This window comes from Lutra lutra, chromosome 18 (genome assembly GCF_902655055.1).
Source record: "Lutra lutra chromosome 18, mLutLut1.2, whole genome shotgun sequence".
NCBI lineage: Eukaryota > Metazoa > Chordata > Mammalia > Carnivora > Mustelidae > Lutra > Lutra lutra.
This window is the reverse complement of record NC_062295.1, coordinates 31,911,524-31,926,841: the sequence shown is the minus strand read 5'-3', so window position 1 is coordinate 31,926,841 and position 15,318 is coordinate 31,911,524. Positions and strand designations below refer to the sequence as shown.

The window sequence follows — 15,318 nt, the reverse complement described above, 5'->3', positions numbered from 1 at the left end:
TTTGAGAGAGAGACAGTGAGAGAGAGCATGAGCTAGGAGAAGGTCAGAGAGAGAAGCAGACTCCCCGTGGAGCTGGGAGCCCGATGCGGGACTCGATCCCGGGACTCCAGGATCATGACCTGAGCCGAAGGCAGTCGTCCAACCAACTGAGCCACCCAGGCGTCCCACACCCTCTGTTCTTTAAAATACCAGCCCATGCGCCTGGGTGGCTCTGTTGGTTGAACATCTGCCTTCTGCTGGAGTCATGATCTCAGGGTGTTGGGATCAAGCCCCGTGTCGGGCTCCCCGCTCAGCGGGGAGGCTGCTTCTCCCTCTGCCCTTCCCCCTATTCATGCACACACTCTCTCTCTCTCTCTCTCTCAAATAAATAAAATCTTTTTAAAAAAATAAAAGTAAAATAAACACCAGCCCACGAACGGTTGCCTGTCAGGTGCAGAGTGGACTTTCTGTAGCACGCAGATGTCGCGAATTTGCATATGTAGCCGGCCGATATCTAGCGTGCCCCTGCTGTGCTCTCTGAGATTACAGCAGTGAGCGAGTAAGTGATCAATATATGAATAAGATACTTGGAGACCAGAATAAGTGCAAAAATAAGTGGACAGAGCGGAGCAGGGCTGCTGGGAGGTTTTTCAGAAGACAGCCACCAGGGCTGAGCCGTGGACGGTGACTCGTGACGACAGCCACCTGTAGGGGCCCCAGCAGAGGGGACAGCCGTGTGGCCGAGCAGAGTTCCCAGGAACAGGACTGAAGGAGCCATGAGGGCATTAGCTGATTGAGCCGCAGGAGGACATTTACACGGGATGCCTGTTACTAACAGGTTTAAAAAACACCCGCCAGGAGCAGAGACCTCCCCAGCCCTGTGGCTCCAATGGGGAAGCGGCGCCTTTCTCAGGCTTGTTTGTTTGGAAGCCTTGATGGCCTGAAATCTGGAGAAGGAGCCAAGGTATTGTGGTTCTGTAATCTGCTGTTGAGCCTCTGCTCCCTGCAGGGCCTGGGCTCTCAAGGGTACGAGGGGTGTTTGGGCCTTCCTGGGAGGGAGCAAGCCCAAAAGAAGCTCCTGGAATCCATGGCTCCGAACATAGCGGACTGGTGGCCTGCAGACTGGATTTGACCACAAACCAGGGAATGCAGTGGCAGGAAGGGCTAGTCCGTGGCCTGACGGGGCCCTCCCAGAGAGGTGGTGGCCAGGCCAGTGCAGGCCGGGGGAGGGGGACAGCGGGTGTAGACACCTTAGGGCTCACATGCCCAGCAGCGGCGTACAGACTGCACAGAGGGAGTACGGGCTTGGGTATTCTAAGAGCAATGCCGTCGGAGCGCCTGGCTGGTTCAGTCAGTAGAACGCACAAGCCTTGATCTCAGGGTCATGAGTTCAAGCCCCATGTTGGGTATAGAGACTACTTGAAAATAAAACCTTAAAAAAAAAAAAAAGGCAGCATCATCAAATCTCTAATAGCTTGCTTTGTCTACAGAGAGAGGGAAACGCTTTCAGAGTATGTCATATGACTTCACCTGGCAAAGATAAGACAAAAGAACCTGAAAGCCAATCTCATATAAAAGTATTTACGAAAATAATTTCTTTTTTTTTTTAAGATTTTATTTATTTATTTGACAGACAGAGATCACAAGTAGGCAGAGAGGCAGGCAGAGAGAGAGAGGAGGAAGCAGGCTCCCCACTGAGCAGAGAGCCCGACGCAGGGCTCGATCCCAGGACCTCGGGATCATGACCTGAGCCGAAGGCAGAGGCTTTAACCCACTGAGCCACCCAGGCGCCCCCGAAAATAATTTCTAAATAAAATGTCAGCACACAGAATTCGGGAGCACACTAACCACAACCGAACGGGCAAATAACTGTTGGTGCAATTTGCCGATTTAGCGAGTCAGAGGAGAAAAACCTTTTAATTTGCTCCATAAATGCTTTTTTAAAAGGTACTTAATGAAATCAATATCCATCTTTTATTAAAAAGTCTTAATAAAATAGGAACAGTTGGATATTTCACTGACAAAACAAAGCACATCGATTTAAAGTCCGAAACGAGCAACATGACTGCATCGCCCTGGCGGTCAGGCGCCAGGCAGGGATCCCCACTGCCCCCTGCTTTCTTGTGTGCCTCTGGGAGTGCTGGTCACTGCCGTCGCCCAAGAGAAAGAACTGAGAGACAGGAAAAGGCAGGAGGACGCAGCCCCGTCATGGGCACGCAAGGGTACAGGACACTCCAAAGCCCAAGAGAACGACCGAGAAGCTGTTCCAAGCTCGAACAGGCACCTGCCGCGTTGTGATTCTTTCATCTGTCTGGAAGGTCCTTCCTCCCTCAGCCCCGCAAACTCCTCTCTGCCCTCTGGGATGTAGATCAGGTGTCCCCGAATCCGGGAGACTATGCCTCCTCCTGTCTGCAAAGGAGACATTGTCCATCTGTCCCTCGGAGGGCTGTCACTGTGCCAAACTGTACCAAAATCACTCGGGTCTCTTCCTCTCCTAGCACCCCCCACGGAGGAGACAGTGCCGGGGTCCCACTAGGAGCAGAGCGAGCTGGTGCCAGTGTTGGAGGAGGGCGCCGTGCCGCCTTTTCTGGGTCTAGTCTTGCCCTGACTCTCACAGGAGACTCTGCAGACCAGCCTTTCCTCTCGGTAACACTGCATTCCCAAGCAGGGGCAGGGAGCTACCTTTCCAGAGAAATCCTCCCCCCTCCCTCCTCCCCCACTCCCCATTTAGGGGATTCCAGACCATAGCCAAGAAATCTTCCTCAACATCTGGCCCCCTGGCCACCTCCTTTTCCTTTTCCTACCTTCTTTTTCTGAACCCAGTCCAGGGAGTCCTGCTTCTGTGTCACCTCTGCCCCCTGTGCTAAAAGAGCCAGGCCTGGGGTGTAAGATGTCAGGAAAGTAACCGCCTTCCTACCGCCTTCCTGATGGCAGAGACCCATCAAGGGCAGCCTCCGGGGTCAGCGGTGAGAGGGATGGGTTGGGGGAGGCGGGGAGTCACTTTATTAAACATCCTAGGGCTTTTTTAAAATTTTACTTTTTTTTTTAAAACATTTTCACTGTAATACTGAAAAAATATGCCATTATAAAATCCTCATATAGAATTAGTAAGTTTAAAGTGGGGAGAATTCATCTTTCGATGCTTCTTCTCTGGGTGCCCACGCACTTCACAATCCCATGTTGAGGCTCTTGGCTTTTGACTTGGGTCCAAGGAGACACACGGACCCGAAGGGCACCCGGAGGCTTTTCCAGCTGCCCTGTGGATGCCCTTTGTTTTCACAGCTCCAGACGGGGCTGTGATTCTTTGGAATTGAAATCCATGCCAGCCTTGCCCTACAGCTGTCCCTTAGCGTCGGGGGCCTAGCATGGAAGTCGTTTCCCTCCTGTCACTGATCGTGTCCTTCTAAGTTCCTCATGAAAATCATGTGCTAGGCCAGAGGACACCCAGAAATGATCTGTAGGGAACTGATTGAAGGAACTGCATGTTCCAGGCCAAGCAGAAATGCTCCGCCATTTGAAGCCAGAGCAGAGAATAATGTAGTGCGGGTTAATAGATCAGCGAAAGCTGTTTTGTCGGCTCATGAAAAGGTGAGGGAACCAAATTTTTATAATCGTTTCGCTGAGCAAACAATATGCGTAGTTATTACAGACTCTGGAAAAGAAACGATTTTAGGCTAATGTCAGGCTCTGGGTCCTGTTGCAGGCAGTTGAGCTCTCAGAATGAGCAGAATGAAAAGCCTCTGAACCCTTGTCGACATCTGTGCTATAAAAGGACACGCAGTGGCCTTCATGACTCCCTTCTAGGGGGATGCTTCCAGTGGTATTAACCTCTGGGCATTTTCGTATAACTAAGGGCAGTGTGTCTGGTAGGATTAATTTAGTGGGGAGGCTAAGGGCAGCACTTCGGAGGGGAGTGGACTTACAGTCTCGGTGGCAGGTGTGTCCTCAAGACGACGCCAGCACACGCTTTCCAGAGCTGCCATCTTGGTCCTCGTCTACACCGGCCAATGGCCACACCCCTGATCACACAGAAATAGCCGGCTGGTTGTATCTCCGTTGACCTTTGAAGAAGTGTGCCCCTTGGAAAAGCCAGTCATGAGCCTCCAGACTTTTAAAATAAGAATCTGAGCCTTTCCTCCCTCCCAGCATCCCTGGTTACTTCCATTGTCTCCTCCCATTGTCTCCTCCAGTGGCTTCTGGTCCATTCTGTGAATGGGAACCGCAGCCCTTCTGGGCCCTGTCTTTATCAGGATGCCTTGTATTGAATAGCTACCCCCCCACACTTCCTGAACCACAGAGCTCAGTGTTTTGATTATCATTTGAAAGCTTTGGAAATCTGAGAGTTGCTCCCGGAATGAAAAGGTAAGTGCACTCGTTGTTATCAGGTTCGATATTTTGGTCAGTTTACCGGTTGCTTAGTAACCGAAGTGAAACTGACCAGAAGATGGAAAAACTTGAAATTCGTTTCCAGGGATTGCCTCAGACTGCCAAGAAGGCACCTTCCTGTTTTAATGTGACTAATTTTTTTTTTTTTAATAAGTGCCTTGAAATCCTTTGGAAATGATGCACTGGTTTCTGGATGTTCGGTATATTAATGGATATCCACAACCATTTGCTGTCTGAGAAGAAATTCTGAGAGTCTGCCTTTGCGAGGAGGCTCTCGAGACCACCCACTTCCCCTAAACCAGGCAGCAGCCGGCTGCCACTCCCCAGCCTCCAGCGTGCCAGCCTGGCCCATCGCTGCCTCTAGATGAAGACAGGACCCTAGGAAACCCTCTGTTCTCTACGGCGTGTGTTGGACCCTGGACTGGCCCCCTGGTCACTGGCAGCAGCCAGGCAAGAAGTTAGGAATGGCTGCAAATAGGCAAGGGTGGGCCACTGGACCCCCCAGGAAGCCACAGGTCCACCCCTTATCTCTAAGCCCCCGGGACTGGGGAACTGTACCGAGGGAGTCCTGCCAGCTCCTCCTGCAGCCTCGCTCTGAGAACTAAAGCCCTGTCCAGAGTCTTCTCCGGATGAAGGGGAGTTACCACTGAGGACTCCAGGGGCCTGGAGTCCTCCCCATCCTCGTCGTCCCTACACGCAGCAAAATGCATTGAACACCTGCTGTGCTCCTTTCTTCTTCAATTCGTCTTGAGAGAGACAGAGCAGAACTTGCCTCTCTGTCCTCCTTCCACCTGCACTGCCAGGAGTAGCTGGTACTCGAGGGGGAAGTGAGCCCCAGAGGGGAACACCCCTCTGGAAGACAGACCCCAAACCCAACTGTGTCTGTGATCCGCAGCAAAACAGATGGACCGCAGGCACGGAAACGAGCGTGGGAACATACTCCAGCAAACGAGGAAGGTGTGAGCAAGGTAGGGCAGAAAGAAGGAGTAATTAAAAAACGAATGCAGTAGGAAGAACAGAATCACCAAACAAAGGAACCAAAGAAAGTTTACAGGGTGGGGTGCAGCTGCATCTATCCGGGTCAAACAGAAGAACAAGCCGGAAGGCAGCAGGAACAGCTAAAGAAACAGCAGGTGCAAAGCCAAGGTTGCGTGCTGGCAGAGGGACGGAAGGAGATGGGGGCCCACAGAGGACCCCGCAGGAGAATTAGCAGGACACCCTCCCTGCCACAGGCTCAGGATCCCGGCTCCTTCCACACAGGCCCCTGCCCTGCAGACAACTGAGCCCGTCAGGCTCCCTGGATCTGCCCAGGGGGAAATTGAGGCGTGGCGGCCTGCAGCTCTGGTTCCCGGCGCCCGCCCGGCTGCGATGCCTTCCCACCCTCTCCCACAAACACGGGGCAGGAGCCGTGCGACTACAGCCCGTCCTGTCCTGTAGTCCCCGACCAGGGCCAGGACACTGGCAGGTGCTGGGAAATGGTCATGGGATGACGGAGGGAGTAAGTGAGCTCTGCTGGGGGTGGCCGAGGAAGTCCGCCTCGTAGATCCGTAGATCCGGATTTTGTAAACACAGCGATGATTAACCCTCCGACCAAAGCTCAGAACTGTGCTTAATGCCATTTGCCTTGGGACAAGTCCATTAACGTTTTCTTTCACCTTGAGCCCAGCGAAGTTTGCACCTGGTTGGAAGCCTTCTCCCGGCGTCCTTTTCTGTCCCGTTTAAGACCTTCACCCTTCAATTGATTCTTTGCCCTTTAGGAGTCCACAGACTCCCTTCTGCAGTACCGAGGCTTTTCCAAGAGGTCTTAGAGGTTTGCCTGGTGAGGCGGTTCCTAATGTCGCTGCCCCCCGCCCCCCCAGCACTTCACAGCGGGGGCCCAGGCTGGGTCTTCTTTACAGAGTTCCCCTAAACACAGCTTCATTTCACAAGCCATTTGAGGAGTTGTTTCAGACTTTGTTCAGGCCCAGCTGGAAGCAGGATACTGTTTCAAATAGGTCTAATGAGCGTGGAACCTGATCACGGGGCCTCTGTTACCCAGTTCAGGCTGCCGGGACCTGAAACGGCCTCAGGGCTAGAGGGAGCGTAAAACCAGCCCGGCCAGGGCCCGAGTCCGGTTTAGCCAACTCTTGAGGTGAAGGCTGGGCACTGGTGAGAGCCACACAAGCAGGTTTCAGGGACAGAAGGAACCGCTCAGAGTTGGGCCTGTTCCGGGGGCCCCAAGCTGGCCCAGGGGGAGGACTACCCCACCGCTAGCAGGACACGCTGCTTCCCGGACCCCAGTCTCTAGCCAGAAGCCAAGCCCTGCACCAGCACAAATGAGGGTGCAGGAGACACGCAGCCCAGCCTTCAGAAAGTTCCCATTGTGTGGGGACCTCCGCTCTAACCTGTCAACTCAAGCCTGTGGCGGGAGGGGAGGGACTGGACTAGTTCCTGAGATGGAGCCATCAGGAGGCTCTGGGGAGTGCTGGGGATGGGGGCAGAAGTAGGAGATGCGGTTCCCCGAGTGGAGGGCAAGCCAGGGAGATCATGCAGTCCAAGGCTCTTTCTTTACAGCCCCACGGGTGGGAGCTGTCAGAGCACAGGGCCCTGGGGCTGAGGGGGGGGCTTAGGTGGATGGTGGGTAGAGCTTCATGGAAGGGCCTGGTGTAGAGCACCAGGGAGGGCACAGGGGCCTGTAGGTCTCCTTGGAGATGGACTGGGGGGCCCTTGAGTCCCAGCAAGGATCTGTGGCTGTGACATTGGGCTCTCTTTCTGCCATGACCCCGTTGAGTCTTCCTTGGGTGGCGGCTACTCTCAGCCTTGGCCTCCTGATGGGCCATGGGGAGCAGTCCCGTAGAAGATGGGGCCGTGACGGTAGCCCGTTCTACCCTTCTGCTAATAAAGAAATTAGGCCTTTATTAGAACTCAGTGTTCCTCTCTCTCTCATGATGTTATATGTTGGAATCATATATTTGCCTTCAGATGACTCAAAGGAGTACTTTCAAAACAGAAAAAGGGAGAAAAGACCCTAGCGGCTCCACGTGCACGAGCCAGCCAGGTGATGGCCGTGAACTTGGGTGGTTTACAGAGCCGACTACAGAGTCCCCCAGCCTCCATTTCCATCCTGCCACATCCTTCTCCACGTTCTTGTGGCTCGTCCCACCCTGGCAGACTTCTGTTCGTCTTTCAAAACCCAGTTCACACATCCCCTCCTTTGAAGCCTTCCCAGATTCCCTCCCCCAAGAATTTTCTGCCTCCTGTTTTTTTAGGGCACTCTGTTCAAACTCCCGGTAGGACACACTCTATTTCGTATTTCGGTGGCTCTGTCTCCCCAGTGAGATTGGACCCCCCAAGGGCAGGGTGGCCGTTCCCACAACACAAGCACACCTCCTCCAGGTGGGCAGCGGAGCCCCTCATAGGTCCAGGTGGCAGGTCATTGTGCTGAGCTGGGAACCGTGGTCACCCCGAGCCTGCCCACTGCCCACTAACGGCTCTGTCTCTCTCACCTTTCTAGGGCCGACGAAATTGAAATGATCATGACGGACCTTGAAAGAGCAAACCAGGTAGGATGTTTCACAGCCTCAGGCTTAAAAATCCCAACAACGTAGCCATTTATGTCGTCTCGCTAGATGCGTCTTAAGTTCGAAGGCCAGTTATTCTCGTATTTTTTACGTGTGATTGTCAATGTCGATGCTTTTCCCAATGTCATGGGAAGCGTGTGGAAGGTCCCTTGGCAGAGTGTTCGGTTGTGGTCCCAGCGTCCCAGACTCCCTCGGTGACTGCACAGTGGCTGTTGCTTTTCCTTGTCCTTAATCCATTTCTCAGGTGACCGACTCTGGTGCCACGGCAGCCGTTAGGCTCGAGTTTGTACCAGCGAGTCACAGGTTCCTTGGGGAACGTGCTTGGCACTGTGTCCGGCACAAAACGCTACACAGAACAGGGCAGCTCTACACTCAGCCGCCTGGGGGGCCTGGGGGGCTCAGTCGGTTAAGCGTCCCACCCTTGATCTCAGCTCAGGTCCTGAGCTCAGGGTCATGAGTTCAAGCCCCGCATCGGGCGCCACACGGGGCATGGGGCCTCCTCACATAAATAAATAAATACTCAGCTACTTGGAACATTGCCCCCCACACAAACACAGAACCCCTAACTTCTTCCCCGAGGACTCCGCCGAACAGGAAAACATTGCGCTTTAGCAAACGGTGCTGCTGCTTTGAAAAGAGTGAGTCTCCCCGTTTAGCTCCTCTGTTCGTGGGGAGAAAACAGCCAAAGCTGAGATCGCTCTCTCGGCCTCAGAAGGCTCCAGGCTGTGGCCACAGGCGCAGGAAAGCTTAGCGCTTTGCCTCGGGTGGAATCTTTATGTATTAGTGGCCCTGTCCATCGCAAGAAGGGCCGACGGCTCTCGAGTGACTTGTGCCTGGTTCTCCTCCGAGCGCATCCCAGGCACTGAGCCACTGAACCCTCCGTGCGGCCCACCCAGGTCGCCGCTCTTAAGACTCCCACTTTACAGACAGGGGAACTGAGGTCAGTGGCTGATCAGGTGCGGAGCCGGAATTGGAGCCCGCGCTCCTCACAGCCACCCTCAGAACCAGGGACGCAAAAAGAGGTCACTTTGCCTTTTCTTTAGACCCTCTCAGCTCCCAGACGCACCCGTGTCCGCACAGCTCCTCGCTGCCCAGCGCTGCTTCCCCTTCACCTCCCCAAAGTGCTTTAGCATTTGTTTACCTTCAGTTGCAAACAAATTGACTTGGCCCCTTCGCGCTGACTTGGCGTTGCTCAACTTTGCAAAGGCCTTAGCTCCGAAGGAGGCCCTAGAAAGGTTCACCCTCTCCCGTCAGCCCATTGCCCTTTGCGCATCCACGATTGTTCCTGGCCAGTCTCGAGCACGCCTCTCCTTTTGACGTTGCTTCGGGGTTTCAGCTCCGGGTTTGTGCAACAGACAGCCACAGGCTGGGAAGGTCGAGCAGACTGTCCCCGTACTGGCTCTGCGGCAGTCCCCAGGTACTGAAGAAGTTTGGCCAAGTTGGCGTGCCTCTCCAAGTGCTGAAGGCTGCTTGGCCGGATCTCAGTCCTGGGAGACACCAGGCGGGACTGCGGAGAAAGGGGCCACCCCTTGGTTCAGTTCCCAGCCCCGCGTGTGCTGGTTGTGTGGCCCGCTGGCAGTTCTTTAGAAAAGAAAAGGAAAAGAATGAACTTTGCGAACACGCTAAGGGAGAGAGGAGTCAAAGTCACAGAGAAGGTGGAATCCCGGTTGGCGGGGGTCGGGCGAGGGGGGCTGAGGCTTGTTCAGTGGGTACAGAGTTTCAGCTTTGCAGGATAAAAAACTTGGGGAGATCAGCTGAACGACAGTGTGGATGTCCTTAATTAACAGTGCTGGAGTGGACGCTAGAAAATTGGTTAAGATGGTGTATGTTCTGTGTATTTTGCCATAATTAAAATGTTTTAACTTTTTTAAAACATAAGAAAGGGAGGGGATGATAACTGGTACTTCCTTTGCACGACTGCTCAGAGGGTTAGAGGTTAAAATGCCCGAGTACGAAGTAGGAGCTTAGATAAATCTGTAGTTGCTGGAGAAGCGTGTATTTGGTGGGAGAATTGTACAGTCCCGTGCTGGGGAAATACCAGTGTGGTGGGCATGGGAGAAGCATCGGTGAGTTCTCACTGATAGCACAAGGGTGAGTTAGAGCCTGATGCGGCTGCCCAGAAAAATGAATGCAACCTCAGGCTGCATTCTTAGAAATAGAGTTTCTAGAATGAAGGAGGTGGAGTTCTGTACCTATCTGCAGCAATGAGTCCATGCCCGGGGAATTATAATATATTCTGGAAAGCACACTATGAGGACAACTGGGATGTGGAGTACCACTCGGGCTCCACCCCACAGCCAGGACCGGGAAGGGACCCTAACAACAAAAAAAATCAGGAGGTTTGGGGACATTCCTGATCTCTGGGGAACAAGGGAAAGAAGACAGAGGGGCTTGACACCAAACACCAGAGGAATAATTTCAGGAGCTTGGGATGTGACAGGGTCACAAAGGGGAAGGCCCTCGGGTGGGGACATCACGGATCCTGTCCCGTAGCTCTCCAGGCCTGGCCCAGGGAAGGAGTCAGGCTTTTTCATGGTCATGGACACACTTGGAGGCTGGTCTTAGTCTTGATTAGAGAAGCCTTCTGTCAGTCCTGGCTCTCCAGAGATGCCCAGACCTGTGTGCCCCCAGAGCTGTGAAGGGAGATGTGGCCCAGCCCTTGCTGAGGGTGTGAGGTCAGGATCAAACACAGAGGGAACAGGAGGAGGGATTGCACTTGATTCTGTGGTCATGAGGAAGACGGCAATGCAGGCAGGCACAGAAGGGCAAGGTGAGCCCTGAGCATTCTGGGCCATTCTATAAAGCCGAAATAAGGAGGTGCGGGGTGGGAGAGTGGGCCTACAGGTAGAGATCTAGATCCAGGTTTGGGGGAGGGCTTTGAACGTCAGACCTCTGCGTGGAAGGCCTCTTTCTGAGAATGGAGAAGAATCCTGGGCAGGAGTGAGACGTCAGAGTTGTGTTCTAGAAGGATCCCCCTGGCGGAACATCAGAGAACAGTCGGGAGTGGAACAACTGGAAGCCAGGAGAGCAGCTGTCATGCTACATCAGGGCAAGGATGACTCGGCGCCTGCAGCGAGGCGGTCCCAAGCAGAGAGGAGGCGGAGGTGACAGGGCAGGAGGAGGGGGACGAAGGAGCCGCGCGCCCTGTGCAGGCGCAGCCAGACATCTGGTTTAGCCGCCTTTCCCATCAAGGGAAATCCCCAGGAGGAGCAATTTACTAGTTCATTGGCATATAACATTATTTTTGCACTAGGTTTATAGTCAGAATGTTCTACTGAGACCTGAAGCTGTTTTGTGGCTACAGCACTTGTGTTTCTATTGTGCAAAAGTGGAAGAGCAGTCAGCGGCCGACAGCTCGGGGTCTCATTTGCACCTGTTCTTTAAACTTCAAGGCACTTGCCTTCATACTCACCGCCTTAATTGGTGGCCGTGATGATTCAGAGCTTTGAAGACCGCGTGGTAAATAAGAAGCCCCAGCTTTGCCCCTTGCGACCGTGGAAAGCCACCTGGGGGCTTCGGCCACTCTGGCACTCGGCCAGCTGTACCTTCACCCGCGCACCTTTCCGATCAGCTCTGATGGGAGCTGCTGGCAGCACAGAGCCCCGGCCGGGGGCAGGAGGAGGTCCTTTTTGTGAGTGGTCCTCCTCCTGCTAACCTGCCTGATCTGACGGAGGAGGCTGCCCTAATGGGGGGGACCATCAGCTTGAAGCACAGCTTCGCCCCCTCCCCCCCCCAGGAAAAGAGCCACAGGAACTCCCAGCAAGGCACGGCTCTTTCTTGGACCAAGGTTTCTGGCTTCCAGTGGAGAACAGCTGGGTTTGTATCCCAGATCTCCCACTTAAAGCCGTGTGGCCTGGAATGAACCCCTAGGCTCCTGGCGTATTTCCCCATCTACAGAGTGAGGGTAGTAGTTCACGCATCTGAGAGAACACTGCTGAAAAAAACAAATCCACTGCATAAATTTTGAAGCTCTTAATCGGCTTTATTCAACGATTCATGAATCGGGCAGCAGCCCATCCAGCGGACAGAAAGGAGCTCTGAGGACCTGTGGAAGTCTTCTGTAGGCAGAAAAGGGAAGGAGGAGGGGCGCCTGGGTGGCTCAGTGGGTTAAAGCCGCTGCCTTCGGCTCAGGTCATGATCTCAGGGTCCTGGGATCGAGCCCCGAGTCGAGCTCTCTGCTAAGCGGGGAGCCTGCTTCCCCCCTCTCTCTCTGCCTGCCTCTCTGCCTACTTGTGATCTCTGTCTGTGTCAAATAAATAAATAAAATATTAAAAAGAAAAGGGAAGGACGAGGAAAGAGCTGATTGTCTCAGGCGGGGTGCCCTTCGTACAGGGGCCGGGAGGGGTGTCTCGGACAGATGACCTCACTAGCGCTGACCAGGAAATTCCAGATCAACAGGTTAAGGGTCCCTTTCCCGGGAGAGGCTGACTCTGCAATTAGGTTAGGTCTTCCATCTTGGTTTGCTGACATGGGGTTTGGCACAAGTGACTCCATTTGGAGCCTGTTGTCTCTCTTTTAACAGTTCCTCCCTTTTGATCAGACTCTCAGACTAACTGAGAGACGTGGTCAAAATTGAAGGCGTTACTGCCATTCTCAGCCACCACGCTGTAGGTCTCTTACTGATCTTCTGTGTGATATGCCCAGATCCCGGTGTTTTTTGTGGAATTCCTGTGGTGGTCACGGGGTCACCACTTCAGGCTCGCCGTTTCTTAGCGGAGTCGTTCTTTTCATTCCTCTTTGACATTCCAGTCTTGAGATCACTCGCTTGACGGATCGTGGCCTCGAACCTGCATTTAAAGCTTTTGAGAGAAGACAGCACACCACGGAGGTTACAATGATTATTATAAGTGAGATAATTCCCAGTGTCCGGAGCGCACTTTGGAGCCATGGTCCCCAAGACCCAAATGATTCAAAATCAAATAAGTCAAAGAGCTATCCTGTTGGAAGAGTCCCCTTTGTAAGCCTGGAGGCCTGCCCAGTAGCTCTACGAACACGAGTTCCTGCTTTCTCAGAAGTGTCACTCCAGGTGCAGTAAAGGGGTGTTGATCCCAGCACAGACCCCACCTTGTTCAGCCAAGAGAAGCAAGGCCTCTCCCATCATCCCATCTCTGGCCAAAAACAACCTTGGCCAGAGACTATAAGGGTCTTTATTGAGTGGCCGTTGCTTTGGCAATGGATCCCCCAGTGCTTTCAAGAGTTAAGGAGAGGTCCCTGGTCATAACCTCATTGGCATTTACTGCTAACCCGGGAAGGAGGGCCTGGCCAGAGGAAGCCAGTCCTGAATCACCAATGCCTCCCAGTAGGTCCTTTCTGACTCGAAACTTTTGGAGGCTGACCAGTGAGCTGTCTACATCTGCACACAGTTAGGGGCACGTTGGATAACCCAAGAGCCATTGCCCAGGCATGCACCCGCCAGCCAGATTTGCATAGGCCCAGGGAGAATGATAACCACCGCAGGCAAAGATCAGCTCTGTCCGGGCACAGAGCGTTCCCACTAAGGTGGCGCTGTTAATGGACAGGTGGGAGTTCTTTACGGCAAATCCAGCAGTCTGAAAGGCAAAGGTTACCCACTCCTAGCAGTGGCCCGGGAGATATGGGTGTTGGTGTTGTCTTGCTAGGCTAACCCCAGAGTCAAGGAACAAAAGGGAAGAAGAAAAGGTATCATGTTCAGTTCAAGTGTGAGGTCTTCAGCATCTTGGGGAGAAGCAGCCCAAGTCGATGTTAGCTGCCTCTCTTCCTAGTCATTCCATGTGGAAGGTCTCAGCATTCAAACAAGACCAGCCGTCAGCTGGAGCCTCCTTGAGCTATGACATCTGTAGCCACTTCAGGTCCCTAGAGTCTGCCTGCCATCTGGGCAGTGAGGAGGACCTCGTCTCCTCCCTTCCAAGGAGATTCAATGAGAGTCTTTGTTCTTCGGGAACCCAAATCAGAAGGGTAGGAGAGGGGCGCCTGGGTGGCTCAGTGGGTTAAAGCCTCTGCCTTCAGCTCAGGTCATGATCTCAGGGTCCTGGGATCGAGCCCTGCATCGGGCTCTCTGCTCAGTGGGGAACCAGCTTCCTCCTCTCTCTCTGCCTGCCTCTCTGCCTACTTGTGATCTCTGTCTATTAAATAAATAAATAAAATCTTTAAAAAGAAGAAGAAGGGTGGGAGAAAACTGGAAGCATGAGTTTCCAGAGTCGTGGCCAGATATGAGGAAACTAGAAGAATTCAAGACCCAGTCCAGTTTATAGGTTTTATCATAAAACCTCAAAGACAGTTAGAGGATTTTCTTTCTGCAATCACCCCTATTCATTTTTTACTACAGATAATCACAGTAAGAGTAATTTTACATTGAGCTTGGCCTGATTATTTACATAAGTGCAGCAAGAACAGTGACTGATCATGTCAGCTCCTCCATGCTTTCAAAGCTGGCACCTTGTAAGCAAAGAACCAGGACTTATTCATTGACCCCAGAAAGTCAGCCTTAGTTCCTTAAAACTGTCTGGTCTATCCAAGTCTGCATTTCTCTCAAATAGGACCAGCAGGACAAACCCTTGGTAATATTCCCAATATTTCCAACTGTGTCCTGTCATAAGGAGAACACATTTCTCATTGAAGTTATGCAAAAACTGACTCTATTGCCGTGAAAAGAATAGTTTGTGAGTTCTGAAGAGATCAGGTTGGGAGAAAAAGTAAATGTTCCATTTTTGTTTAAGAAAGTAAAAATTGCCAAATCGCTGTTTGAAACATCAGTGTTTCAAACAAGAAGCCGTAAGAATTATAGTTACCCTCCTCCATTCATTCATTTACTTGTTACTAACCCTCATTCTGCTTGAACCCAGTTGGGTTTTTTGGTTTGCTTTTTTGTTTGTTTGTTTTTCCCATAAGTTCTGGGAATTCTTACCCAGCCCAGTTTAATGATCTTGGTTATCCAAAATTTGGACTTGTCACAGTCCTTTCCATGAAACCCCATGAAGACAAAGTACTTCTGTAGGGAAACTTTTGCAAAAGCATCTGAGTAAAACAATAACTCTGTAAATGACATAGACTTTTTTTTTTTAAGATTTTATTTATTTGTTTATTTATTTGACAAGAGAATACAAGCAAGGTGGAAGTGGCAGGGAGAAGGAAAAGCAGGCTCCGACCAAGCAGAGAGCCTGACGTGTGGCTCGATCCCGGGACCCTGGGATCACGACCTGAGCCGAAGGCGGACACTTAACTGACTGAGCCCCTCAGGTGCCCCAATGACAAGGACTTTAAAATGTGCGTTGTTAAAGATCTGCTGACAGTTCATTTGATAAGGAATTGTAGTCATTTCTGTGATGGATGACATTTTAAGATAATGACTGGAATCATAACATAATACCAGGACAAATCAGATTCCTAGGAATTTCACACAATTTCTAAAAACACT

General features: G+C 52.3%; 1 protein-coding gene across 10 annotated transcripts in view; it reads left to right on the top strand.

Annotated features, from left to right (window-relative positions):
* The window catches only part of CUX1 (cut like homeobox 1), a 358,424-nt gene that overhangs the window by 242,417 nt on the left and 100,689 nt on the right, over positions 1–15,318 (top strand). For all 10 annotated transcript variants that reach the window (XM_047712793.1, XM_047712792.1, XM_047712791.1 and 7 more), the window contains exon 9: positions 7,859–7,907. In XM_047712793.1, coding sequence (XP_047568749.1) covers positions 7,859–7,907 — 49 coding nt within the window. The remainder of the gene's footprint in view (positions 1–7,858; positions 7,908–15,318) is intronic.